Source organism: Oratosquilla oratoria, chromosome 43, assembly GCF_046742065.1.
Source record: "Oratosquilla oratoria isolate Oo_2021 chromosome 43, ASM4674206v1, whole genome shotgun sequence".
Taxonomy (NCBI): Eukaryota; Metazoa; Arthropoda; class Malacostraca; order Stomatopoda; family Squillidae; genus Oratosquilla; species Oratosquilla oratoria.
In genome coordinates this window covers 15,735,788-15,763,752 of record NC_134819.1, presented here as the reverse complement: position 1 = coordinate 15,763,752, position 27,965 = coordinate 15,735,788, and the positions used below count along the sequence as shown (strand labels likewise).

Below are 27,965 nucleotides of genomic sequence, written 5' to 3'. Positions count from 1 at the left end.
GACCTCAGCTCAATATTATTTTGGATCGAAATCAATTTTTCCTCTGCTGCTCCCATTTCCTCACAGTTGACATCTAAGAATGGATTTATCACCAAGTCTGGTATTTTAAGCAATAAAAGATCTTGAAATCTCTCAGAAATGTCTCTTTACAAATCATCCAGGTGTCCACAATACATTTGAAGGTCATCATATGGTATGCACCATAATCACAGAAGTTTTTTTTTTTTTTTTTTTTTTTTTTCCTTAAGAAACTAATGAAGCCATGATGAGTCTATCATTGATGGTGCTCCATCTGTCCTTCTTGCAAGAATGTTAGAAATTGTGATCTCTTCTCTTTGAAAAAAATTCTCAGTGACATAGAATACTGACTCCCATATTGTGTCTGTTTTAAGTTGTCTTGCAAATAAGCTCTTGAGCCAAGCTTTTATTTTTTATGAAATGAACATAAGCAAGAAGCAAAGATTGCCTGGCAGAGTGGACTCTAACTGTAAGCTAAATTTTTATGTCGTAAGCATGTTACACAATATTTCTTAAGTGTTTTCAGCCAATTCATCTATTCTTCTTTGAACAGAGGAATAACTTGTATAATTGAGAGGAATAACTTGTATAACTTGATCAGGTGATTTCTGTACATCTCTGCAGAACCTCTCTTACTGCTGGCAGAATAAACTCTTCTCCAATTGTACAAGGCTTACTAGATCTAGCAATCAGCAAAGATATATTGTAAGGTGCATGCAAAACATCAGTGTATTGTTATGAAATACTAATAAACATATTTGCAATAGTTTTCCATTTCTGAGTCTTTTTTCAGGAAGTGACTGAAAATATGCCAAGTTTTTGTCTGCTCTATCAGAATGCCTTTTCTTCAAATGTTCCAAACTTGGATGGTTTCGTGGCTTCATTGGAAAACACTTCACACAGCAAACACATAGGTTGCTGTTGCCAATGTGGTGCTGATAGAAATCCATATTTCAGATATTCCACACTATATTGCCTACACTTCTTTTTTGCTTTCTGTATTGTGGGAATACCCTATTCTGGAACAAAGAATAAAACTTTTATATACATATATATAATCTGAATTAACCAACATGCTTTCACTAGTGCTTTTCACTGCAAGATACAAAGGCAGGACACTACGAGCGTAGCTCCCCTTCCCCTAAAATACAACTAGGTAAATACATATACCAAGAGCCCCCTTACATAGGAGGTAGCCAAAGTTAAAAGGCATAATTCAACTCCCATTTCATCCCCACCCATTCCACTCCCATTCATCACCAACCTCTCCCTCCCTCTCATCTTGACTCCTGCATAACGAGTCATCCATGCATTTTGCCCATCACCTTGGGTCAAAAGCAATGCACCAAGGTACAACACATCCACAGCAAGGCCGCTACGTTTAATTGGCAACCCCTCCCCCCCTCCATCCTCTCATGGAAAAACATTGAAAACAGGGAGAAATTCCTTTGGGCTGCATGAAAACATCATTTACACATAACTACTCCCAAACCCCCCCCTACCCCCCACCCACACCCTTCCATGCATTACAATATCATCCATACACAGCCATTCTCCACTCACCCCTGTCTTTTGCCTTCTCCCTTCTTCATCAGATATCCCCCTCTTGCTCAACACCCCTTTTACCCCATCCATCCCTGGACCAAAAGCAATGCAGCAAGACACAGCACATGTACAGCTAGGCTGCTTCATTTAATCGGTAACCCCACCCCCTCTCCTTCCTCTCATGCAGAAACATTGAAGACAGGGAGAAATCCCATTGGGCTGTATCAAAACATCATTTACACATAACCAATCCCTAACCTCCCCTATCCCCCACCTCCCTTCCATGTATCACAGCATCATCCATACACAGCCATTTTCCACTCACACCTATCTTTTGTCTTCTCCCTTCCACAACAGACATCCCCCTCTTGCTCAACACCCCTTTTATCCCATCCATCCTCCCTCTCCTACTTGGTCACCCCCTCATATTCACTCTATCTCTGTCTTCCACACTCCTCTTAATCTTTCTTCAGTTATTCTTTCCATGTGTCCAAAACATCCCAATACTCTTTCATCAGCTATGTCTGCCATCTCCTTTTCCACTCCCACTCTCCTCCTCACCTCCTCATTTTTCACTATATCCAACCTTATAACCCTTACCTTACTTCCCAGACATTCTATCTCAAGCACATTTAAATCCATCCTCTCTTCCTCTCTTATGTTCCATGTCTCTGCCTTATACAGTGCTGTTGGCACAATCACCTCTTCATACAATCTCCTCTTAGCATCCATTCCCAAATGTCTATTTCTCATCACACTTTTTAATCCCCCAAGGCACTCACTTGCTTCTCTCAATATAAAATCTACCTCCACCTCAAATCCTCCCTTTTCTGCCTCATGTGAGCCCAAGTATCTAGAGTTATCCATTTTCTGCCATCCTCTCCCCTTGTACATCTCATCACCTTACTTTTACCCATATTTACCTTCAATTTTTTCTTCTTGCACACCTTCCCAAACACAGTCACTCTCTTAATCCCCCCTCTGATCTTAAGAACATAATGATAGAGACTGCAAGAGACCATAAGGCCTACACTAGGCATTTCCATGTCCATTACCACCTGTCATCCCCATCCATAAAGTTGTCTAACCGTTTCTTAAAACAACCAATAGTTTCAGTACTCACTACATGGTTACTAGTTAAGTCTATTCCATTTGTTGACTACCCTATTAGTAAAGCAATTCTTGCATATTTCCTTCTTAAATCTAGATTTGTCCAATTTAAATCCATCACTGCGAGTCCTGCCGGTTATCTTAATATGATGACCTTGTTTGCATAACCCTTGTTAAAGCCTTTGATCTACTTCAACACCTCTATTAGATCATCCTGCATTCTGTGTCTTTCCAGAGTGTGTAAAGGTGGCTAAGCCTCTCTTCGTAAGGTAAATTTCTGAGCCCATGTATCATTTTGGTAATTTTCCTCTGTACAGCATAGTCAAGGATGGGTCTAATTAATGCTAGAGTTTGATAATTACCTCTGCACTTCTATTCATAACCATCCCAGTAATGAACCTAATGTTTTGTTAGCTTTATTCTAGGTGCTAATTCACTGTTTTCTGGATTTAAGGTCAGGACTTACAAGAACTCCCAAGTCTCTCTCACACTCAGTTTTCTCTAAAAATGTGTTATCTAAACTATATCTGTTGTCAGGGTTGCGTAGCCCTATGTTTAACACACTGCACTTTGAGATATTGAAGTTCATTTGCCATTTCAATGACCATGTGAACAATTTGTTAAGATCATCCTGCAAAATTTTAGCATCGTCCCCTGACCTAATTAGGCATCCTATTATAGTGTCATCTATAAACTTATTAACATCACTATTAATCCCATTGTCCAAGTCATTTATATACATAATGAACAATAAGGGACCCAAAACCAAGTCCTTGGGAACTCCATTAGAAATACTCCCCCATTTGGGTTTTACACCATTTATGGTGACCCACTGTTTTCTGTCACTGAACCAAGCTCTAATCCATTCTAACACTTTTCCTCCTATGCCATGGGCTTTGAATTTATTTAGTAGTCTCTGGTGGGGTACCCTGTCAAACACTTTGCTAAAGTCAAGGTAAATAACATAACTATCATTATCTGATGCTTTATATACTTTACTGTAAAAAGATAGAAGATTAGTCACATATGACCTACCCTTGGAGAAACCATGCTGTGAGTCACAAATCAGATAATCTCTCTTGATGTGATCTCTGAGTCTATTAACTATTATTGATTCAATCATTTTACCTATAACTGATGTCAAACTGATTGATATAGACAATTTATCTCCCTTTTTGAAAACAGGAACAATGTTTGCATGCCCCCAAGCAATAGGCACAAAACCAGTGCCTACCGACTTATTAAGTATTTCTGTTAACTGGTCGCAGATTTCAAATTTACACTCCTTAAGCACTTTCGGAAAAATTTCATCTGGAAACTGGGATTTCGTAGCTTTGAGTCTTTCAATCTCCTTGACTACTACTACCTACTAGTCCTGATATTAGATAGTCTACTTTCTTCATCCCCACTGAAAATCGGATTGCTGTCAGGTACCTCATCTAAACTCTCCTTAGTAAACACCAAGAGGAAATATTTGTTAAACACCTCACTCATTTTTTCCTCCAATTATATCATGGCATTTTTGTAGTTTTAAACGAGGCCTATCCCTTCCATATTTTTTGTCCTGCAGAGATGAAACAAACCCTTTGATTTGGATTTCACTTGTCTGGCAACCTTAGTTTCATAGTTACATTTCGTTGTATGTGTATTCTTTTTAGCCAGTCTAGCCATATCATTATATTTGGATCTAAGGGGTGTTTCCCCATTTTTTATTCTTATGTAAAGTCCTCTTTTCATTCTGAATTCATGTTTCAGCCTGTGTGTCATCCATTTGGGAGTATTACTATTCTTCCATATTGACTTGCATACATACATACATACATATACCAAAGGCTTCTTCCCCCTACATGGGGGGTAGCCACAAAGAAAAAGGCATAGAAACCACTCCCACCCATTCCATATCCTATATATTCCACTCCCCTCCACCCTCCTCCTTCCCTCTTATCTTGGCACCTCCTGGATGACAGGTCATCCCTGCATCCTGTCCACTGCCCTGGGTCACAAGCAGTGTCACAAGACACAGCGCATCCACAGCAAGGCCATTTCATAAATTTGGCGACCCCCCCTCTCCGTCCCCTCATGCAGAAAAGGAGAAGACGGGGAGAAATTTATTTTGTGCATTTAGAATTAAAGCTGTTAGGTTACTGCACATTTTATCCAAATTGCTGACTAGGCTGTTGACCTCGCACTTGTAAATGACCTGACCCAAGGTATGCATATTACCCTCCATGACCCAGCTCCTAACCATGCTATTGATGTCCGGACTGACTGACTATATCTTAGCCTGTCACAGCCCCCTGGGTTGGTCTTGTAAATGACCAAATTTTTTATATACTCTCTCATCAAAATTGGCTCTCTTGAAGTCCGCTACTAGAATGTTATTTGTACCATTTAATTCTTCCCAAATAATATTAAATCTTATTTCATGATGATGGTTAGAGCCTAGACTATCTCCCACTTTTACGTTACTCGTTAGGTGCTCATTTCTAGTTAAAATTAAGTTCAGAGTATTCTCTCCCCTCATAGGATCAGCAATCATTTGTTTTAGGAAATTCCTGTACCACATCTAAGAAATTTTGTACTTCCTGATCTGCTAAAATATCCCAGTCAATGTTTTTATAAAATCTCCCATGATCTCATTTTCTTCTTCTTCTTCTTCTTCTTCTTCTTCTTCTTCTTCATTAACTGGGACACCCTGCAAATTTCATGAATCAGATCAGTCTGCTCAATAATGAGGTTAGGAGGTCTATACAGGATGCCAATAATAAGTTTCTTATTCTTGCATATAATCTCCACCCAAATAGATTCTGTACCATCATCTTCCTTAATTGAATTGTTGATAATACAATTTATTGTATTTTTAACAAAAAGTGCTACACCCCCACTCCTGCCAACCCTGTCCATGTGAAAAAACTTATATCCTTCTATCTTGATTTCCAGAAGGAAATGTCTATCAGCCATATTGATCCAGGATTCAGTAATACCTATAATATCACATGCTTTACTTTGCAGCAAATAAATTTTATTTATTACTCTTCTGCTGTTTGTATAGTAAATGTTTAGTTTATCCTCCCTCCACCTGATTTGGTAATACTTTTCACAGCCCCTCTCTGAGCTGTTTCTACTGCCTCAACTATATTACGATAACCCCCACCCCCGACTCCCATGTAATCTACCTGAAAAAAAACCTGCAGGATGCCTACTTCTCGCTCAGGGGATTCAGCAAGGAGCCAAAATCCTCCGGGCAACAGATGCACCCTGTCCCTTCTATATAGATTGTTTCTGTAAAAGTGATCCCAATTATCAACAAATACCCATCCATTGGCCTTACAAAGATTTGCCAGCCTGCAGTTCATTGCAATAGCCCTGGAATACCACATGCCTCCAACGCTATGCTTTGTAAGGGTTCTACATATGACAGGAACCCCTCCCTTATTCCTAATCTTATCTAGCACATTCTGGAACTGCACAAATAATTGCTTACTAACTTCTATGTCATTCCCACCAGCACTCAAGCAAACAATGGGTTTCTTGGTACTTATGACAGAGCCTGAGATTGTTGAAATTTTTTATTACAAAACCCCAATAGGAAAGAGTGACCATGTACTATTAGAACTGGGATTGAAAGAACAAATGGATCAAAGTAAAAACAATAAACATAGAATAGGAAGAGTAATGTATAACAAAACAAACTTTGAGGAACTTATAGCATTCTTCTGCAATGCAAATTGGGATAAATTCCTAAACGAAGAAACAGGGATAGAAGAAAAATGGAACATACTAAAAGAAATTTATAATGAAGGAGTGAATAAATATGTACCATAACAAAAAATAGAAAGAACATACAACCACTCCTCGTTTAACGACGACAATTGGGATCAGCGCGCCGTCATTAACCGAATTGGTCGTTAAGCGAAAGTGTATACATATACGCACATGTACTGTATGTACAATGTCAAGCAATACATGTATCTTTATTTTTGTGTATTTTCCCTCTTTTTATACAGTACATTAAAGCTTTACTGTTTATTTGCGGTGGTTAGGTTTCTGAAATTACCATATATGACCAAATCCACGTATGCTGACATTCCATATTGAATACCGGGGTATTTTTTTTAGTTTCGACCATGGGCACAATATAGCAATAGAAAATTAAATATTAATTTTGTAAATTAAAATGTATCAACGTAATATGCAATTTTGTGGGCGGAAATAAAGGTAAAAAATACCATGCTACAAGCAAATATGCTAATGAATGAAGTCGGTAGCATAGGATCGGGACGCCATCATGTCTGTCAATTGACGGCCTCGGTACTTCCGACAGTACCTCGCCAGGTATATTTTCTTGAAGGAATGTTATGGAGCGGAGATACATGCATTCCTTCAAGCTGCAAGAACCCCGTAAGCTGAGAGAGTGGTTGAAAAGCCCGCCAACGTCCGCATATGCTGACATTCCATATTAAATACAGGGGTATTTTTTTAGTTTCGACCATGGGCACAATATAGCAATAGAAAATTAATGATTAATTTTGTAAATTAAAATGTATCAACATAATATGCAATTTTGTGGGCTGAAATGAAAGTAAAAAATACCTTGCTACAAGCAAATATGTTAATGAACGAAGTCGGTAGCATAGGATCGGGACGCCATCTTGTCATCTGTTAATTGACGGCCTCGGTACTTCCGACTACCTCGCCAGGTATATTTTCTTGAAGGAATGTTATGGTGCGGAGATACATGCATTCCTTCAAGCTGCAAGAACTTTGTATACCTTGCAAGCTGAGAGAGTGGTTGAAAAGCCCGCCAACGTCTCTCACGACGACGACAACGAGGACGAGCCGGATGACATTTAATTTGCAGGTAATGATTTATTAAACACAGGTTAGGTTAGTTTAGTTTAGGTTAGACAAATTTATCATCCTTTCATTTCTTCGACGTCGGCATCTATCATAACAAACATGGCGTGCCATTCGTCCGACACGACTTTGTTACTTACGAAATCTGTTTTAGCACTTTTTTCCGCTCACAAAATTGCATATTACGTTGATACATTATAATTTACAAAATCAATAATTAATTTTCTATTGTTATATTGCGCCCATGGTCGAAACTAAAAATTTACCAATACCGGTATATACTGTACCCTAGGTAGTTTTTGCAGCTTACATGATGGTAATGTAGACCTAAGCTTCAGAACACTACCTCACAGATAATATCCACTGTACAAGTTCATTTATAACATCATACAAATTTGCCTCAGCCAACTTATCGTACACGACGTCATAACTTCGGTGATTTACGTTAAACGAATAATGGTCTGTCATAAAGCCCGTCGTTACTCCGCGTTGTTGTTAACCGAGTACGTCGTTAAACAAGTGTAGTCTAATATCGCCATTAGTAAAGAAGTAGTCAAGCAGATTGATGGACTTAAAGCTACAAAATCTCCGGGTCCAGACGAAATTTTTCCAAGAATGCTTAAGGAGTGTAAATTTGAAATCTGCGACCAGTTAACTGAAATATTCAATAAATCGGTAGACACTGGTTTTGTTTCAACTGCTTGGAGGCAGGCAAACGTTGTTCTTGTTTTTAAGAAGGGAGGTAGATCATCTATATGCAACTACAGGCCAATCGGTTAATGAAAAAATGCTTGAATCAATAATAGTAAATAGACTCGGAGAACACATCGAAGGGCATAATTTAATTCATGATTCACAGCATGGTTTCTCCAAGGGTAAGTCATGTGTGACTAATCCTCTATCCTTTTACACTAAAGTATATAAGGCGTCAGATAACAATGAAAATTAAGATGTTATTTACCTTGACTTTAGCAAAGCGTTCGACAAGGTGCCACACCAGAGACTAAATAAAATCAAAGCCCATGGCATAGGAGGAAAAGTGTTAGAATGGATTAGAGCTTGGATTAGTAACAGAAAACACCGGGTCACCATAAATGGAATAAAATGTAAGTGGGGCAATGTCACGAGTGGGGTCTCCCAGGGCTCGGTTTTGGGTCCCTTATTGTTCATTATGTACATAAATGACTTAGACGATGGGATAAATAGTGATAGTAAGTTTGCGGAAGACACTTAAATAAGACGCCTAATTAGGTCAGGAGACGACGCCCAGATTCTGCAGGATGATCTTAATAAATTGTTAACATGATCGGTGAAATGGCAAATGAACTTCAATATCTCTAAGTGTAGCATGTTAAATGTAGGGCTACACAACCCTGAAAATAGATACAACTTAGAAAATCTGAGTGCGAGAGAGACTTGGGAGTTCTGGTTAGTCCGGACCTTAAAACCAGGAAGCAGTTCATTAGTGCCAGAAATAAAGCTAACAGCATTAGGCTTCATTGCTAGGACGGTAACGAATAGAAGTGCAGAGGTAATTATTAAACTCTATCTAGCAATAGTTAGACCCATCCTTGACTATGTGGTACAGTTTTGGTCTCCGTTCTACAAAATGGACATAAATTCACTAGAATTAGTACAGAGAAGAATGACCAAAATGATACATGGTCTCGGAAATTTGCCTTATGAAGAGAGGCTTAGGCACCTAAATTTACACTCTCTGGAAAGACACAGAGTGCGGGGTGATCTAATAGAAGTGTTCAAGTGGATCAAAGGCTATAACAAGGGTGAAGCAAACAAGGTCATCATAATAAAACAACAGGGCAGGACTCGCAGTAATGGGTATAAACTGGACAAATTTAGATTTAAGAAGGAAATAGGCAAGAATTGGTTTAATAATAGGGTTGTCAATGAATGGAATAAACTTGGTAACCATGTGATAAGCGCTGAAACTATCAGTTGTTTTAAAAAATGATTAGACAACTTTATGGATGGGGATGACAGGTGGTGATGGACATGGAGCTGCCTAGTGTAGGCCTTATGGTCTTTTGCAGTCTCCTTTATTCTTATGTTCTTATGTTCTCTCAATCAAGACCCATAAGCCTTCCCAACTACACTCAGCAAGCTGATCCCTCTGTAACTACTACACTCACACTTGTCCCCCTTTCCTTTGTAAAGCAGAACTATACAGGCACTCCTCCAGTCCTCTGGCACTCTACCCTCTCTTAAACTAACATTAAATAACCTCACCAGCCAGTCCACCATAACTGTACCTCCTTTCTTCAGACATTCTGCATGGCATCCATCCAACCCAGGTGCCTTACCTGCTCTCATCATCTTAACAGCTGCTTTCACTTCATCCTTCCTTATTTCTCCTCCATTTTCCTCACTCATCACTCTCATTTTCTTAGTGTTTCCCACTGCAACTATCTTTCCCTCCCTATCCTCCTTCACATTTAGCAACTCCCTAAAATACTCTGCCCACCTTCCTCTCACTGTCTTCTCTTCCATTATCATCTCTCTATCTGCACCTTTTACCTTTTCTTCTCTACTTCATTCACCTCCTCTTCCTCTTTTAATTTCCTTCCAAAACATCATTTAATTACTTTCAAAATTTTCTGTCATACTCTCTCCCCATTTCACATCTGCTCTCCTCTTTGCTTCCTTTATCTTATGCTTAACTTCCTTTCTCTTTACTTTGTACCTCTCATACGATTCCCTTGTCCTAATTTGTAGCCAATCTATGAATGCCTGCTTTTTCTCTTCTACACCCTTCTTTGCTTCCTCATCCCACCACTACCACTCACTACCCTTCCTATTTCCTCCTAAAAAAACAAGCAAGAAATAGAATAACTGCACCAGGGCAAAAATGAATATATAGAGGAACTAGAAATGGCAGAAATTTATGAACAACCACTTCAAATCTGTGTTCACATTAGAAGGTTCACCTGACTGTGAAGAAATCGAGAGAGAATTATCTCCCGCAACGAAAGAAATAATCGTAACACAAAAGGAAATCAGCGACCAAATTAAAACCCTTGATGTTAGAAAATCACATGGCCCAGACGGAATTGCAAACTGGATACTGAAAGAATGTATGGAAGAATTAACTGACAAAATATATATTATAATCAAAGTATCACTTAACTTCTTCACTCCGGGGCACATTGCACGTCTGGCAGCATTAGCTGCCCGACGTGCGATGTTGCATCATAATAATAATCGCATTATAAAAAATAAAGTCAGTGCTCAATCGCTCGTTCTCTTTCACCCGTGTATTTTGATAACCATAGAAAATTGATGAAGCCAGTTTAGAGAGAATGGAAATTATGTAGGTACGACTACAATAGATATAATCAAGATGGCAATGTCGGCATCATCGAATACCCACTTGCTCCTCATGCCGCCTACGTAGGCATCACCGTATGGAAGTGATTAAAGAAGGAAAAGTGCCACTGGACTGGAAAAAGGCAAACATTGTACCAATCTATAAGGGAGGTAATAAAGACGACCCATCTAATTACAGACTGATATCACTGACAAGCACAATAGCAAAAATTTGTGAAAAAATTGTCAAAAATAGATGGGTAAAGCACCTGGAAGAAAAAACTATACTAAATCCAAATCAATTTGGATTCAGACAAGGTAGACCATGTACAACAAATTTGATCTGCTTCTACTCAAGGTTAATAGACATAATACAAGAAAGAGATGGGTGGGCAGACTGTGCCTTTCTTGACCTACAAAAGGCATTCGACAAGGTACATACATACATACATATACCAAGGCTTTTTCCCCCTTACAAGGGAGGTAGCCAAAAAGGGAAAGGCATAAAATCATCTCCACCCATTCCATCCCTAAATACACTCCACACCCCTCCACCCTCTCTCTTAGCACCTCCTGGATGATGGGTCATCCCTGCACCTTGTCCGCTGCCCTGGGTCAGAAGCAGTGTCGCAAGACACAGCATATCCACAGCAAGGCTGCTTCATTAAATCGGCGACCCCCCCTCTCCGTCCCCCTTGCATAAAAGGAGAAGACGGGGAGAAATCCCTTCGGGCTGCATCAAATTTTGCTCATACATACTACCTCACCCCCCATCCCCCCGCCCATTCCACCTCATGCATCACAACATCATCCATATACAACCATTCCCCATTCACCCCTATCTTCTGTCCTCTCCCGTCCTTCCTCAACAGACATTCCCCTCTTCCCCAAAGCCCCCTTCACCCCATCCATCCACCTCATCCTAGGACATCCCCTCATGTTCACTTCCTCCACATATGCCTTCCATACCTCTTTTACTAGTCTTTCTTCACTCATTCTTTCCATGTGTCCAAACCATCCTAATATTCTTTCATCAACCCTATCTCCCAGCTCCCTTTCCACCCCCGTTCTTCTCCTCACCTCCTCATTTCTCACTCTAGCCTAGTAACCCCTATCATACTTCTCAGACACCTCATCTCAAACACATTCAAACTCCAAAGGATTACAAAGGCGGAGCATGCCGACAGGAGACCTTTTGGTCCATATCTAGGTCGGATGCGAATCACACACACACACACACACACACACACACACCAGAAGCCCCTTTCCCCCCTACTAGGGGGTTAGCCGACTCAAATCTCACACCTATTACATACACATTACAACCCATTTAACATCCCCTCCCATCTCGCCACGTCGTAGATAAAGGGGCCATCCCTCACTCCAGCCGCACCCTCTCTTCTTCTCTTATGTTCCATGTTTCTGCCCCATACAGTGCTGTTGGCACAATCACTCCTTCATACAGTCTCCTCTTAGCATCCATTCCCAAATGTCTATTCCTCATTACACTCTTTGATCCACCAAGGCATTTACTCGCTTCTCTCAATCTACATTCTATCTCCACCTTCACTCCACCTTTCCCTGCCACATTTGCACCCAAGTATCTAAAACTATCCACTTCCTCCAGTCGCTCTTCCTTAATGCTCACTTCCAGTCTACTGCCACTTTCACCCCTTGTACATCTCATCACCTTACTTTTACCCACATTTATCTTTAGCTTTCTTCTATCACATACTCTCCCAAACTCTGCCACCAACTTCCTCAATCCCTCCTCCGATCCTGCCACAAGCGCAGTGTCGTCAGCAAACAACAGCTGGCTCATCTCCAACTTTTCTCCATTTTCTTTAACCATCTCCAATCCCTGACCCACTACCCTTGCATTTATCTCTCGCACCACCCCATCCATGTATAAGTTGAACACCCAGGGCAACATAACGCATCCTTGACGAAGTCCCACCTTTACCTCGAACCACTCGCTCTCCATTTGTAATCCTGACACAAGCTCTACTACTCTCATAAAAACTCTTGACAGCTCCCAGAAGCTTTCCTCCTATCCCGTATATCTGCATAACCTCCCACAGTGCCATTCTGTCTACCCTATCATAAGCCTTTTCCAGATCCATAAAAGCCCAAAAAGCATCCTTCCCCTTTCCTATAGCTTTCTCACATATCTGTCTTACCACAAAGATCTGATCTACACAACCTCTACCTGTCCTAAATCCACACTGTTCCTCACCAATTACTCCCTCTGTTCCTCACCAATTACTCCCTCTGTTCCTCTCCTAATCCTCTCAATCAAGATCCTCCCATAAGCCTTCCCAACTACACTTAACAAGCTAATCCCTCTGAAACTACTATATTCACACTTGTCCCCTTTTCCCTTGTAAAGAGGAACTATACAGGCACTCCTCCAGTCGTCCGGCACTCTACCCTCTCTCCAACAAACATTAAATAACCTCACCAGCCAGTCCAACATCATTGTACCTCCTCTTTTAGACATTCTGCATGGCATCCATCCAGATCAGGTGCCTTACCTGCTTTCATCATCCTAACAACTGCCTTCACCTCATCCTTCCTTATTTCTCCTGCACTCTCCTTACTCATCACTCGCATTTTCTTCGCATTTCCCACTGCAGCTATTTTTCCCTCCCTCTCCTCCTTCACATTTAGCAACTCCCTAAAATATTCTGCCCATCTTCCCCTTACTGCCTTCTCTTCCATTATCATCTCTCCATCTGCACCTTTTACCTTTTCTTCTCTACTTTATTCGCCTCCTCTTCCTCTTAATTTCTTTCCAAAACATCTTTTTATTACTTTCAAAATTTTCTGTCATACTCTTACCCCATTTCACATCTACTCTTCTCTTTGCCTCCTTTACCTTTTGCTTTACTTCTCTTTTCTTGTCTTTGTACCTCTCATATGACTCCCTCGTCCTATTTTGTAATCAATCTGTGAAAGCTTGCTTCTTCTCTCGTACAACCTTCTTTGTTTCCTCATCCTACCATTCACTACCCTTCCTTCTATTTCCTCCTATCCTTCTTGTTCCACATACCATCCTTGCACACTTTATGACTCCCTCCTTGAACCATCCCCATTCCTCCTCCACACCTAGCTCTACTCTATCCTTCACTCCCTCCCACTCCTCCTTCAGCTTTTTTTCGTATTTCTTCTCCTTTTCCTTTTCACTCTAAGAACCTCCCTACCTTTTGTCCTTTTCCTCTTTCTCCATCTATCCTCCACTCTCAACTTACCTTCCACCGAACAATTATCTGGTATCCCCCCACTCTCTCCCCTTAGAGCATGTACATCCTTAACTCTTCCTACCATACTCCTATCTACAATTACATACTCCATTAACGTTCTATCTACCACCCTACCATCCACCACCCCCTCCCATGTGTACTTATGCTTGACTTTCTTCCTAAACACTGTATTTGCTATCAATAACTCTCTTTCTAGACACATTTCCACTATCAACTCTCCACTACGATTCTTTCCTGGAACTCCACACTTCCCAACCACTTCATCGATTGGACCATTTCCTACCCTAGCATTAAGGTCTTCCAGTACTATTACATTGACATTTCTCCCTGACTATGCACTCATTTAAATCTATCCAAAAGACCTCCCTTTCTTCTACACTTCTCACTGCCAGGCCCATATGCACTTACAAAAACCCACATCTCCTTTCCCAGTTTCACCTTCATCCACATTATCCTTGAGGAAACCTCCTTCCACTCCACTACACGTTTACCTATCTCTTCACTTACTAGAATAGCCACCCCTTCCCTCCCTCGCCCTCTCTTCACTCCTGATAACCTCCCACTTACACTCACCCTTCCCTTTCAACTTAGTTTCACTCAAAGCCAACACATCCATCTTTCTTCTCACAAACATACTACCTATCTCTTCCCTTTTACTCTCATCTGTACCACATCCACGCACATTAAAAGACCCAAACCTTAGGGTGCTGTTCCGAAAACTCCCAGACCCTCTTATGCCTTTACTTTTTCTTTTAGGAATGTCCCCTGTGGGGCTACAAGGAGAAGGATGCCTAGTCCCAATCCCCATCCCTTTCTTCTCGCCTCTTACGATCCAAGTGGGAATACTTGGTGGCAGTATTCTTTTCTCCCACCACAGGGAATTCCCCCACCACAGAAAAAGAATACTTAGAGAAATGGTACAGGACAGCAACAAGGTGTTGGGGGACAGCATAACGGAGGGACAGTCGTAGTATAAAAGTGTCATCATTTCTCTATGAACAGAGTTTTCCTCTATCATAGACAAGGTACCACATATAAAACTTATGAAGATAGAGTCAAAAGGTGGCATCAGAGGAAAATTATTGGAATGTATTGGACTTCCTGATTGGGAGGAAAATGAGAGTTGTAATTAGAGAAAAATTCTCAAACTGGGAAGAACTGAAAAGCAGTGTCCTGCAGGGATCAGTACTGGCCCCAATCATGTTTGCCATATACATTAATGACATGGATGAAGGTGTAGTGTTATATGAATTTCTTTGCAGATGATGCAAAGATACTAAAGAAGGTAAAAATGGAGGAAGACTGCAACTCATTGCAACAAGATTTGGAATTGGACCCAAAAGTGGGAAGTAAAATTCAATATAAAGAAATGTAGTATAATGGAGTTTGGAAAGAGTAAAAACAGAATATCAAAAGATTACAAAATTGGTGAAGAAAAGGTGAAAAAAGTAAACTCAGAGAAAGATCTTGGAGTGATGATTGGCAAGGACATGACACCAGATAAGCATATTAACAAAATATTCGGAGAAACCTACAATTTATTGAGATCAATCAAAGTGGCGTTTGCCTATTTGGATGAAGAAATGATAAAGAAAATCCTAACTACACTAATAAGACCAAAACTCGAGTACACAGCAGCACTCTGGACACCCAGTACCAAAAAGAACATTAAAAAACTAGAAAGGTTACAAAGAGCAACAACCAAACTAGCACCAACTCTTTCCGAACTAACATATGAGCAAAGACTGTCCAAATTAGAACTACCAACTTTGGAACAGAGAAGAGAAAGAGGTGACCTGCTGACTACAGAATAATGAAAGGAATGGAAGTTTTAGATAGGAATGACTTGTTAATATGGGACAACGGTAAAACGAGAGGGCACGAAAAGAAACTTAAAAAGAAAGTTACAGAAGCTACAGAAGAAATTTTAAAAGGAACAGCTTCCCACACAGAGTGATAGATACAAATTAGACAATGAAACAGTGTGTGCAAACACTATACAAGATTTTAAGAAAAAACTTGATGCTGAGAGATACAGAGATGGGTCACCACGAGCATAGCTCCCTTCCCGTATAATACAACTAGGTCAATAAACCTTCCCTGACTATACAATTTTCAATCCTGTCTCTAACATCACCTATCCCTGCCCCAGGGAAACACATATAGGTCCTATGCTTCCTATCTTTGTTGCAGAAGGCCTTAGCTAAATATCTCACCTGGCTATCTATTACAACGAAAATCTAACCTATGGGCAGGGATCTAGTGACTGCACTACCCTTCTCTTGCATCTTCATTTCTTCTTGTAGCCTCACGAGAGCTTAAAATGAGTTTCTGCATTCAAACAGGCCTGGTGAGAGCTTTTTACCATCTCTCCATGTTTTATTGTATACTGTTTTCCACCCAGGTTCCAAACAAGGTTTGTCATTGTGTTTGGGCCTTCGAACAAAGAATGGGATTCTCCCTTATAAGGTCCTCAACAGTCTTCTCTAAAGCTACAATTCTACTACATAGAGATTGTACCTCTTCTGCACTGATCACTGAAACACAATCACTCCCTCTCTCACTGTTTGAAGCAGCTACCCCAGTTTGACCTGACCTGAGTAATGCCTACTGCTCCACTTTTCTCTATTTTCTTTAACCAAAACCAATCCCCTGCCCATTGCCCTTGCATTTACCTCCTGCTCCACCCCATCCATGCACATATTGAACAGCCATGGCAGCATAAGACATCCCTGGTGAAGTCCTACTTTAACTCAAACCACTCTCTCCATTTGTAATTCTAACACAGGCACTCTCATAAAAACTCTTGACTGGCCTTATCAGCTTTCCTCCTATCCCATATATCTACAAAACCTCCCACAGTGCCTTCCTGTCCACCCTGTCATAAACCTTTTCCAAATCCATAAAGGCCCAAAAACATCTTTACCCAATGCTAAAGTTTTCTCATCTGTTTTAGCACAACAATATGATCCATGCATCCCCTACCTATCTAAACCCACTCAGTTCCTCACCAATTCCCTCTGATCCTTTCCTAATCCTCTCAGTCAAAATCCTCCTATATGCCTTCACAACTACACTCAACAAATTGATCCCTCTAAAACTAATTTACCTACATTTGTCCCCCTTGCCTATGTAAAGTAGAGCTATACAGGCACTCCTCCAGTCCTCTGGCACTCTACCCTCCTTTAGACAAAAATTAAATGACCTCACCAGCCAGTCCACCATCACTGTACCTCCCTTTTTTAGACATTCTGCATGACATCATCCAACCCATGTGTCATACCTGCTCTCATCATTTTAATAACTGCTTTCACCTCATCTTTCCTTATTTCTCCTCCATTTTTCAAAGGATTACAAAGGCGGAGCATGCCGACAAGAGACCTTTTGGTCCATATCTAGGAAGGATGCGAAAAAATCATAATAATAATAGAATAATATATAAAAACTATAATAATGTAAATAACAAATAAAATAAATAAATGCATAGGTATAGTTAAATAATAAACAAACAGGTAAATAGTAAATAATAAATTGACATATAACTAATAATAAATGAAAATCAAACAGACAAATGATAACAAAACAAAAACAAATAATATAACATAAATTATAATCATTACAGCATCTTGCTTATGTGTTTATCTAAATGATTCTTAAAGCTTCAAACTGAACTACATTGCACTACCTGTGCAGGAAGTTTATTCCATTCATTAACTACACGGTTGGCAAAGTTGAATCTATACTTCCAAGTTGTTTCTTGTCTGATTCTCATTCAATGTGAAAATTTTGTCACTTTTGATGTCAGTTCCCTTTAGAATTTTAAAGACCTGTATCAAGTCACCTCTGAGTCTACGCTTTTTTAGGGAAAACAGATTCATATGTTTTAGTCGATTTTCGTATGATTTATTTTTTATATTTGGAATCAGTTTTGTGGCTCGCCGTTGTACTTTTTCCAATCTGTCAATGTCTTTAATGAGATTTAGTGACCATACAGAAACAGCATATTCCAAATGTGGACGAACTAACGATTTATATAGCTTGTTAACCTCTTCACTCCGGTTCAAAATCTCGCGGGCAGCATTAGCTGTCAGACGTACAATGTGTCGTAATAATACTCGCATCATAAAATATAGTCACCACTTATATCGATCGTTCTCTCTTTCACCTGTAAATTTTGATAACCATAGAAAATGTGATGAAGACAGTGTAGAGAGTATGTCATTACGCAGGGCCAACTACAATAAATATAATCAAGACGCCGATATGGCAGCCTCGCGTATCCACTTACTCCTCATGCCGCCTATGTATGCGACACCGTATGGAAGGGGTTAATGAGTGTGGACTTTTGAAATCAAAAGATCGCACAATCAGGCCTAGAATCTTATTTGCTTTCTCAGAGGCTGAAATACACTGCTTGGATGATTTGAGGTTGTTACTGATAATTACACCGAGATCTTTTTCACTTTTGTTAACGAATTTCCAAATAACTTGTAATCGTACTTACTGTTATTTTTACCTATGTGCATTACCTTGCATTTACTTGTGTTAAATTTCATCAGCCACTTTTCAGACCATTGCTGTAATTTATCGAAATCTTCTTGAATATCTAATTGGTTAAAGTGATCATTTGCCATTCCACACAGTTTTGTATCATCAGCAAATTTGGAAACAGTAGATTTTAGTCCATGGTCTATATCATTTATATACAGACTCTCCTCAACTTACGTTTTAGTTACGATCTGAACGGTCGAATGTAATGTGAAAATGAACGTAAGTTGTTACTGTATGTTCCAGTAATGTATGACCATTCATACTGTACTGTACATCCATAAATCATTAATTATAAACATAACATTGTAAAATAATAACATTAATTTCAAATAAATCAAATTCAAGCAACATAAAGTGAGATGGTGGAGGAGGAGGAGGAGGCAAGGCAGGTTCATTCTGTCGTTTGTGCCATGTAAACAATGGACGCAGCGTCATGCGTAAGTATTGTTTGAACATCTCGTACTACAGAGAGCACGCTAAACTCAAAAGTTCCCTCAATTTTTTTTTTTTTTTTTTTTTTTTTTTTTACAATTTTTTTTTTTACAGTCAGTTCAAACGTAAAATCGAAAAAACGTAAAACAAATTAACGTAAGTAGAGGAGCGTGTATACTATGAAGAGAAGTGGCCCAAGAATGGAACCCTGAGGAACTCCACTTGTAACATTTTTCCATCCAGAAGTTTTTCCATCTAAAACAACTCTGTTTTCGATCATTCAACCAATTACTAGTCCAAATTAATAGGCTACCACTTATTCCGTGTAAAGCTAATTTAGTAAGTAGTCTTTCGTGGGGGACGATGCCTAAAGCTTTTGCAAAGTCTAGATTTATTAAATCTATATTGTTTTGTTTTTTTGTCATAATTCGAGATAATTGTGTTGTAGAATTCGAGTAAGCTAGTCACGCAAGAACGTTTCCGTCTGAAACCATGCTGGCTATCATTTATCAAACGGTTACTTTTTAAATGATGTTCGATAGCATCTCTGATGATAATTTCCATTATTTTTCCAACGATTGAAGTCAAACTTATAGGCCTATAGTTATTTGGCTTCTTTTTGTCACCTTTTTTGAATATGGGAGTAATGTTAGCTAGCTTCCATTCTCTTGGGACATCTCCGGATATGATGAATTTCTTGAAAATAATTTCTAATGGAACAACAATCCCATTTTTCATTTCCTTTAAGATTCTTGGATGCCAACCATCAGGCCCTGGTGTTTTATTAACTTTGAGTTTATCTATACACCTTTAAAAAAAATTTTTTGTTATATTTACCGTAGTAGGTTTACCGTAGACTTTTCACAGGTTTCAGTTTGGAGGTCGCTTTGAGGTGTTTCATTTACGAATACTGAGCTAAAATAATTGTTTAAGATATTACACATTCCTTCATTTGAATATTCAAGTTGACTGTCAGCAGATAATAGTGGACCAATGTGATTCCTAACAACCTTTTTATCTCTAATGTAACTATAGAATTCTTTGGGATTCTCTTTGGATTTATCAGCAATGTTCGTTTCGTATTGTTGTTTTCTTTTTCTTATTGTCTTTTTTAGATCGAGTAAGTTTCCATATCTTGTGGGCTCTTTTACATGCTGAATTAAGTAATTGTCACCAAGAAAATCAATCAAGCAACTACCTATATGGCCATGTTCAAAGGTCATCCAATCAATGTCAGTAAAATTGAAATCACCCATTATCAATAAATCCCGGTTGCAGAAACTAGACACTTCTTGAAATAATAGTTTGTCGTCTGCTTATGATAACGTCTTTGGCCTATATATTACACCTACATTCATTTTTTGTCCATTTGTTTGGGTTAACTCAACCCACAAACTATCATATGTATCCTGTTTCACTTTCTCTAAAACACAAGCATGAACGTTGGTTTTAATGTACAACAGAACACCCCCACCTTTCTTGTGGTTTCTTTCCTGATGAAAGTGTTTAAATCCCGCAATAATAAATTCAGCTTCGAACTCTGTACCATGTCTCGGTTATTCCCATCATATGGAGATTTTCGCTTTTGATGTATGCCTGTATTTCTTGAAATTTGTTCCTAATAGTACGAGCATTAAAGTACATGGTTTTAAGAAACTCGTGATTTCTTTTTGACACATATTGAGTTTCAATATCATGTCTTACATTATCATTTTGTTTTTTATTTATATCTTGCTCTATATTACTATTTGGTCCTTCATTGACATTCAATGCCTCATTAACATTTCTCCCATTAAAATTAACATTTACCCCATCATGGACATCTGGTCGATCACAGTCATCTGATCTCTTTTGTACACTTTGTTCCCCTACGTCACCGTGATTCACGCCGGCCTCCCATCGTTCATTGACATTATGTCCGGCATCCCTTCCTAAAATGATGTTTTGTCCTCCAGTGACATTCTATCCTACCGTGATATTTTTTCCTTCATTATCATTACATCCTATCGTGATATTTTGTCCTCCACTATCATTACTTCCCATCGTGATCTTTTGTCCTCCACTGTCATTACATCCCATCGTGACATTTTGTCCTTTGACATTACATCCTAATGTAACATTTCGTCCTCTACCGACATTATATCCTAAAATTATATTTTGTCCTATACTGGCACATTGTTCTACATTAATGCTATACTCTACACTGTTTTCCCAAGTACATTCTATTTCCCCTTCCCTTTGGGCTTCTACCCCAAAAAAGGAGCTAGTTCATTACAAACTCCCACAATGAGGTTTGTAAGAACATCTTTGCCTCTATGGGTAAGGTGTATCCCATCAGAAGCTTAAAGGTCATGGCACCTAGAAAAGAGATACCAAGGATCAAGAATGGGGTATCCCAATTGTGTGCACAACTGCGATATCCTATCATTGATCCCTATGGCTCTACTGTTCCAACATGAGCCTTCATAGATCCTCGGGAGGATCCCACAGACTACATGACGGCTCCCACGTTCCTTCATCTCCTGAAGGAGGACCCTGTAAAACCGAACAAGTTCCTCTGATCTCACCCTACCTACATCGTTACTTCCCGTATGAACAGTCATAACCGTGTTCGTCTGTCCTTGCTCCCTGATGGACTGGGTACAATCGGCGATCCCACGGCCTGGTTGACATACAAGCTTGCAACGTCGCTTAGTCTTCCGCTGCAGGATGTCGTCATAGCCTCGCGCCATGGCCCCCACCACCAAGAACTCCGGGTTTTTAGCCACTTCATCCTCCAGTAGAGGAAAACGATTGTCTCAAGAGCCAGCGGTTGCTCCACAGGGCACACATCTACTGAATGGTGGCTCGACAAACGGGACCCCTCGGAGTGCCACTCGCTCATGGCAGTGACAGAAGGGGAAGAAGTGGAACGCTCTTTGGGATGTGGGGAGGGTTCACTCTTCTCGCGGAGTGCACTCCTGAGAAGACGAATTTCCTCCTCACACATCCTGAGACGGACCTCCAGGTTCACACAACCTTCACAAGCCATTTCACTCCTCCTTTAGCAATACAAACGGCAAAGAGAAAATACAAATCAACAAGAAAAAAAAAACAAAGCAGTCTCTAATAAACTAAATACACGAAGCTTACTCTGCTTACCTTATTCTATTTCTCCTACCTTTGGAGTACAGTAACAGAATACTGTTTTGAATTTAAATAGAACACTACACTTTATCTTATATCTGTAACTGTATAGCGTTATACGTATATAATTACAAAAACACAACACAATCACTTAACACTATTCGGAGATATAAATTTCACAGGTATTGTATACGTATAGCTGGTGTCTGTGCAGAAAAGGGAGCTCTCTAGCTGAGGTCACGAGCAGACTGAGCTGAGGTCACGAGCAGACTGAGCTGAGGTCACGAGCAGACTAAGCTGAGGTCACGACTCATTCATCAGTGTCATTTTCCCTGTGCTTCCCACTGCAACTATCTTTCCTTCCCTATCCGCTGTCACATACTTTGATAATACTTTAATTATAAACAACAAAATATTTATTAACTGCTCCTAATGCCAATTTGTTGACCCCCTACCTGGGCCGGTTAGCCTCACCACCCCCCAGAATCTTTTAACTGCCACCCAGGGGGGCAGGACTGTCCACTTTGGAAACCAGTGATCTAAGTCATGTATGTACGTGTGTGTGTATATATATATATGTGTATATATATATATATATTATATATATATATATACACATACACACACACACCTACATATATTTATACAGGGATTTCTCGGTTTATGCAAGAGACATGTTCCTGAAGGGATGGCGTAATGTAAAAGTCGTATAAAGTGAACAGTTAACTTTTACTATTGCTTACTTGATTTTTTACATCGTGTTATTCTAAATAATCTGTGTAATATGAAAAAATTACTTGGTTTTTACCTTGTGCTATTCCAAAATTGCATATTCTAAACACGAATAAATCAAGAAATCCATACATATATACAGTGAGACCTCTTATTAACGGACGTTAATTAGCTGTGTTTGCAGTGTTTTTGCTGTGTTTTTGGTGTTTGTGGTGCTGTTGTTTAGTGCATGCAATCACCATGCTACCCAAAAACCACTCCAAAACACAGTGAAAACACCGCAAACACAGCTAATTAACATCCGTTAATGAGAGGTCTCACTGTATGTATATATATATATATATATATACACACATATATATGGATATACACACACATATATATATATATATATATATATATATATATATATATATATATATATATATATATATATATTTCCACTGCAGCACACACACACAATTTTTGTTGTTGTTTTTTTTCTATTTAAACTGTTTTTAACTTATTGAATGTGTGCTCATTGTGTTTCAGTGCACTTGTTGCAAAAAGAGCTCGAGAAGTATAATTGATTTTTCTTTAAGTTAATTTGTTTTATCCTCAGTCTATTTTTTTTTCTTTTCTTTTTCTTTTTTTTTATAGGCTGCTCACCCAAACTATAGGACAGCTGTTTGTAGGTGGCTTTGACCCACCTTTTGGGGAGATGAAGGTGAACAAGCAGCTGCGAGAGCTCAACAACAAGATAATTGAATGCAAGTTTGACAGAGGTCAATGGGTCTTTATGCGTGAACGGACAGACAAGTCATTCCCTAACAGTTATACTACAGCAGCAGGTTTGTAATTGTTCAGTAGGATTTGTTTTGAATATATTTCTATCTGTATACCAAGAGCTTTTTCTCCATTGTAAGGGAGGTAGCCAAATCAAAGGCTACTCCCAACCATTCCACTCCCTTCCACCACCCTTTCCTCCCTCTCATCTTAACTCCATGTGGATAATAGATCATCCTTGTATCCCACCTACTGCACTGAGTCAGAATATTGAATATATATACCTTGTGGATAGTTTGATGTCTGAATTTCTTAACTGGGAAGATAAGTTTGTAGAAAAGAACCCATGTAACACAGACATATAGCCTTGACCCCCTTATAAGGAGGAGAAAAAATCTCATTACCTTGGGGATGAAAAGTTGCCCTGTCCCCAGCTACACTGTTTGGGTCAAAGGAATACAGCTAAACACTGTTCCACTACAGCAAGGCCCAACAGCTGAGTCTGGTTTATGCAACCATACTATTTTACCATATGGAAAACTCTTGCATTATTCAAAATCTTTAGAGTAGATAAGAGAATAAAGAACAATGACAGGTATCAATAATTGGTGGTCCAGCAAGAATGACAGAGTCATTATGAAATTCCATTAACATCTTCAACTCTGTTTGGAGGTACATCCTTAATGGGTTGACACTTAGTCTCCAGACTGGACCTAAGATATCTCTCTTATGAACTACAAGTGAATTTCATTCACCTTTTCATATAAGGAGTGCTAATAGTATAATCAATGACCTCACCCTTTCCTCCTGTTGCTGTAATCTGGTAACATAAGGACAGTCACTTACTAAGACAAGTCAGAGGTCCAATATTTCTGTCTCTCACTAAGACAGTACAGCAATCCAATGTTTCTTCCCAAAGAGGTCTGTGGAAGTTCTGAACACCATTGCTAGTCAGTGTGGGGATGCATTTTCCATTCAGTGAAACTGTAGGTAACAATATTATTATTATTGTTGTAATTATTGTTACTGTATTGTAATGACGAAGAGGAAGAAGTAAAATTCCCCCTTCAAGTGCCATCCCCTCCCTTCATCTTTCCATAGTTTAACTACTTTGGTACAATGACACCTATGTAGGTGTCATGAGGCGTGAGTGGGTATCATGAGGATACCGACATCGGCATTTTGATTATATATATTTTTTGTTGTACATGAGTTACCCAGATTCTGTGAACTGTTTTGATTATGTTTTCTGTGTTTATTATTATTAAGAGTAAAAGAGAACAAGTAATACAGCATTAACTTTATATTTTATAATGTGAGTAGTGTGATTATAAAATGAATAGTGTGATGCAAATTACATATGGCAGCTGATGCTGCATGCAAGAGTTTGAGTTGTACTGAAGTGGCTAACATCCAGCATTAAAATAGCATCAACACAAAAAAAGCGTGGCCACAGAATCAAACTACCTAGGATACAACCTCCATGCAAAAGACATGGACCACTTCATTCTACAATGCCCCATACAAACAATAGCTAGAAAACAACACTACATTTCTTCTTGAATGACTTCTGGGCCTGCCTGGTGGCCTGTAGGGATGTGTGTGTGTTGAATTAGTACTGGTCTTTTTTAATCTCTTTGGCAATTTATATTGAGGGTAGTAGTTGCCAGTTGTCAGCTCTTCTAAAAAATATATACATACATACACATGAACCGAAGACTTTTTCCCCTTTACAATGGAGGTAGCTAAAATCAAAGGACATAATTCCACTCCCACCCATTTCAGCTCCACCCATTCCAGCCCCATTCACCACCTCTCCCTCCCTCTCATCTTGGCTCCTGGATGATGGGTCATCCCAACATCTCTCCCGTCCCCCTGGGTCAGATGCAGTGCGGCAAGACACAAGACATCCACAGCAAGGCCGCTTCATTTAGTCAGCAACCCCCTCTCCATCCCCTCATTGAAGACGGGGAGAAAGCCCTTTGGGCTGCATCATAATATCATTCGCACATAACCCCTTCCTAACCCCCCCGTACGTATCCCCCACCCACTCCCTTCCATTCATCACAGTATCATCCATGCACAGCCATTCTCCACCCATGCCTTCTCCCTTCCTCTACAGACATCCCCTCTTGCTCAGTACCCCTTTTACTTCATCCATCCATCTCATCCTTGGTCGTCCCCTCATATTGACTCCATCCACCTCTGCCTTCCACACTTAGTAATCTTTCATCACTCATTCTTTCCATGTGTCCAAACCATCCCAATACTTTTTCATCAACCCTATCCCACATCTCCTTTTCCACCCCTGCTCTCCTCCTCACCTTGTTTCAAACTCTTTTCAACCTTGTAACCCCTACCATACTTCTCCATACTTCTCAGAAGAAGGAGAAGGAAAAAGCTGACCTCTAAATATCAAATTAAGGTCACAAATGGCAGTGGAAGAAATCTTAACAAGAACAGGAAAATTGACAAGAAATGAACATTGTAAAAATATATGGATAAAAAGAGACATCAATGACAAGGAAAGAGAAAGAATTAGGACATTAAGAAATGAAGCTAAAGAAAACAACAAGAAAAGAAGGTCCTGGAGCCGCAGTGTCTACATCGTGGGACCACCCCCCAACCCCAAGAGTTGGGGGCCAAACAGCGGCAACCAGCCCTGGCCACCGGCTCTATGCAGGACTGCTCGGACAGACAGTCTAGGGAACGACAACAACAAGAAAAGAACAAAGACTGAGAAAATGCAATTCTATTGGGGAGTGCTAGATATGAGACTGAAAAAATGGTATACTCAAGAAAAAAATTTAAAGGTTCAGAGGACATGGAGGGTGTAGAAAATTAAAATTAGGGTATACTGATATAAATGGATTGATCTCAGGATTGAACGAACTTAATGATTACCTATCAGAAGCTAAACCAGATGTAATGGGAATTGTGGAGACAAAATTAAAAGGTCCACTAGTACCAAACAGTATTGGACACTGGCTTAGAAATAGGGAAGAGAAACAAGGTTGAGTCATATTCCTGGTTAAGAAAAACATAAATGTGATGAAAGTTACAAATGGAGTGAACAGAGTAGAGATGATCACAATAAGAGTTGAAGACAATGACATAAAAAAAAAAAACAGAAAATTTGCAGTAGTTTATGTGCCCCAGAAACAGGGTGTTGGAGAAAGATTACTACAAAATGTTAGATGATACAAATTCTTCAATAAACAAGATGCTGATGGGTGGAGGTAATGCAATAATCATGGGTGATTTTAATTGCAAAGAAATATGTTGGGAAGAGATGATAGTGAAAGGTGGAGAGGACCAATGGCGAAATGTATTACTTGACACGACCATAGAATATACAATGACACAATGGGTAAAGGAAAACACTAGATTGAGAAATAATGAAGAACCATCAAGACTAGATTTAATATTTACGTCAGAACCTGAAATGGTAGACATAATTCATTACAAGACACCAATCATGAAGTGACCAAATACTAACTACTCAAGTTAGAATTAGAGGAGGAAATATGTATAAAAAGAAATGAGAAGCACAGAAAGGGTAGACTGATATATGGCAAAGCAGACTTTTAGAAACTTAAGATATTTTTTCTTAAAGCAAACTGGGAAAAATTCTACAAAGAAGAAACACAAATGGAAGAAAAATGGATGATTCCGATGAAGATATATAAAGGAGTGGATAAATATGTACCAAAGCAAAAGCAGGAAAGGGTGTACATTAAGTGCTGGTTTAATAGAAGGTGTAGTGAAGTAAAAGATAGAAGAGACAGAGCTTGGAAGAGATGGAGAAAAGACAGGAAACCTAGAAAGTGGCAAGTATATGTTAATCACAGGAATGAATATGTAAAAATGCGCAGGAAAGAAAAATGTAACTATGAAAAAGACATAATAAAAAAAAGTAAGGATCAAGCAAAGCTATTCTATATGTAAATGGGAAACTGAAAAACAAACAGGAAATAGTGAAACTATGCCAAGGGAACATAGAATACACAGAAGATACCAAAATGGCTGAAGTTATGTGCAAACACTTCAAGTCTGTTTTCACTATAGAAAAAATACAACAATGGGTTGAATAGAGAGAAGTGAAATCCCCTACCATGAAAGAAATGATAACACAGTATGAAATAATGGATCAAGTAACAAACCTTGATGTCAGAAAATCACACAGCCCAGATGGAATAGCAAATTGGATATTAAAAGAATTTATTGAAGAACTAGCAGACA

At 39.3% G+C, this 27,965-nt stretch overlaps 1 protein-coding gene across 1 annotated transcript in view; it reads left to right on the top strand.

Moving 5' to 3' along the window:
• The window catches only part of LOC143021995 (mRNA-capping enzyme-like), a 196,646-nt gene that overhangs the window by 161,601 nt on the left and 7,080 nt on the right, over positions 1 to 27,965 (top strand). The window contains 1 exon segment of the mRNA XM_076179926.1: positions 23,598 to 23,788. Within this exon segment, the coding sequence (XP_076036041.1) occupies positions 23,598 to 23,788 (191 nt within the window).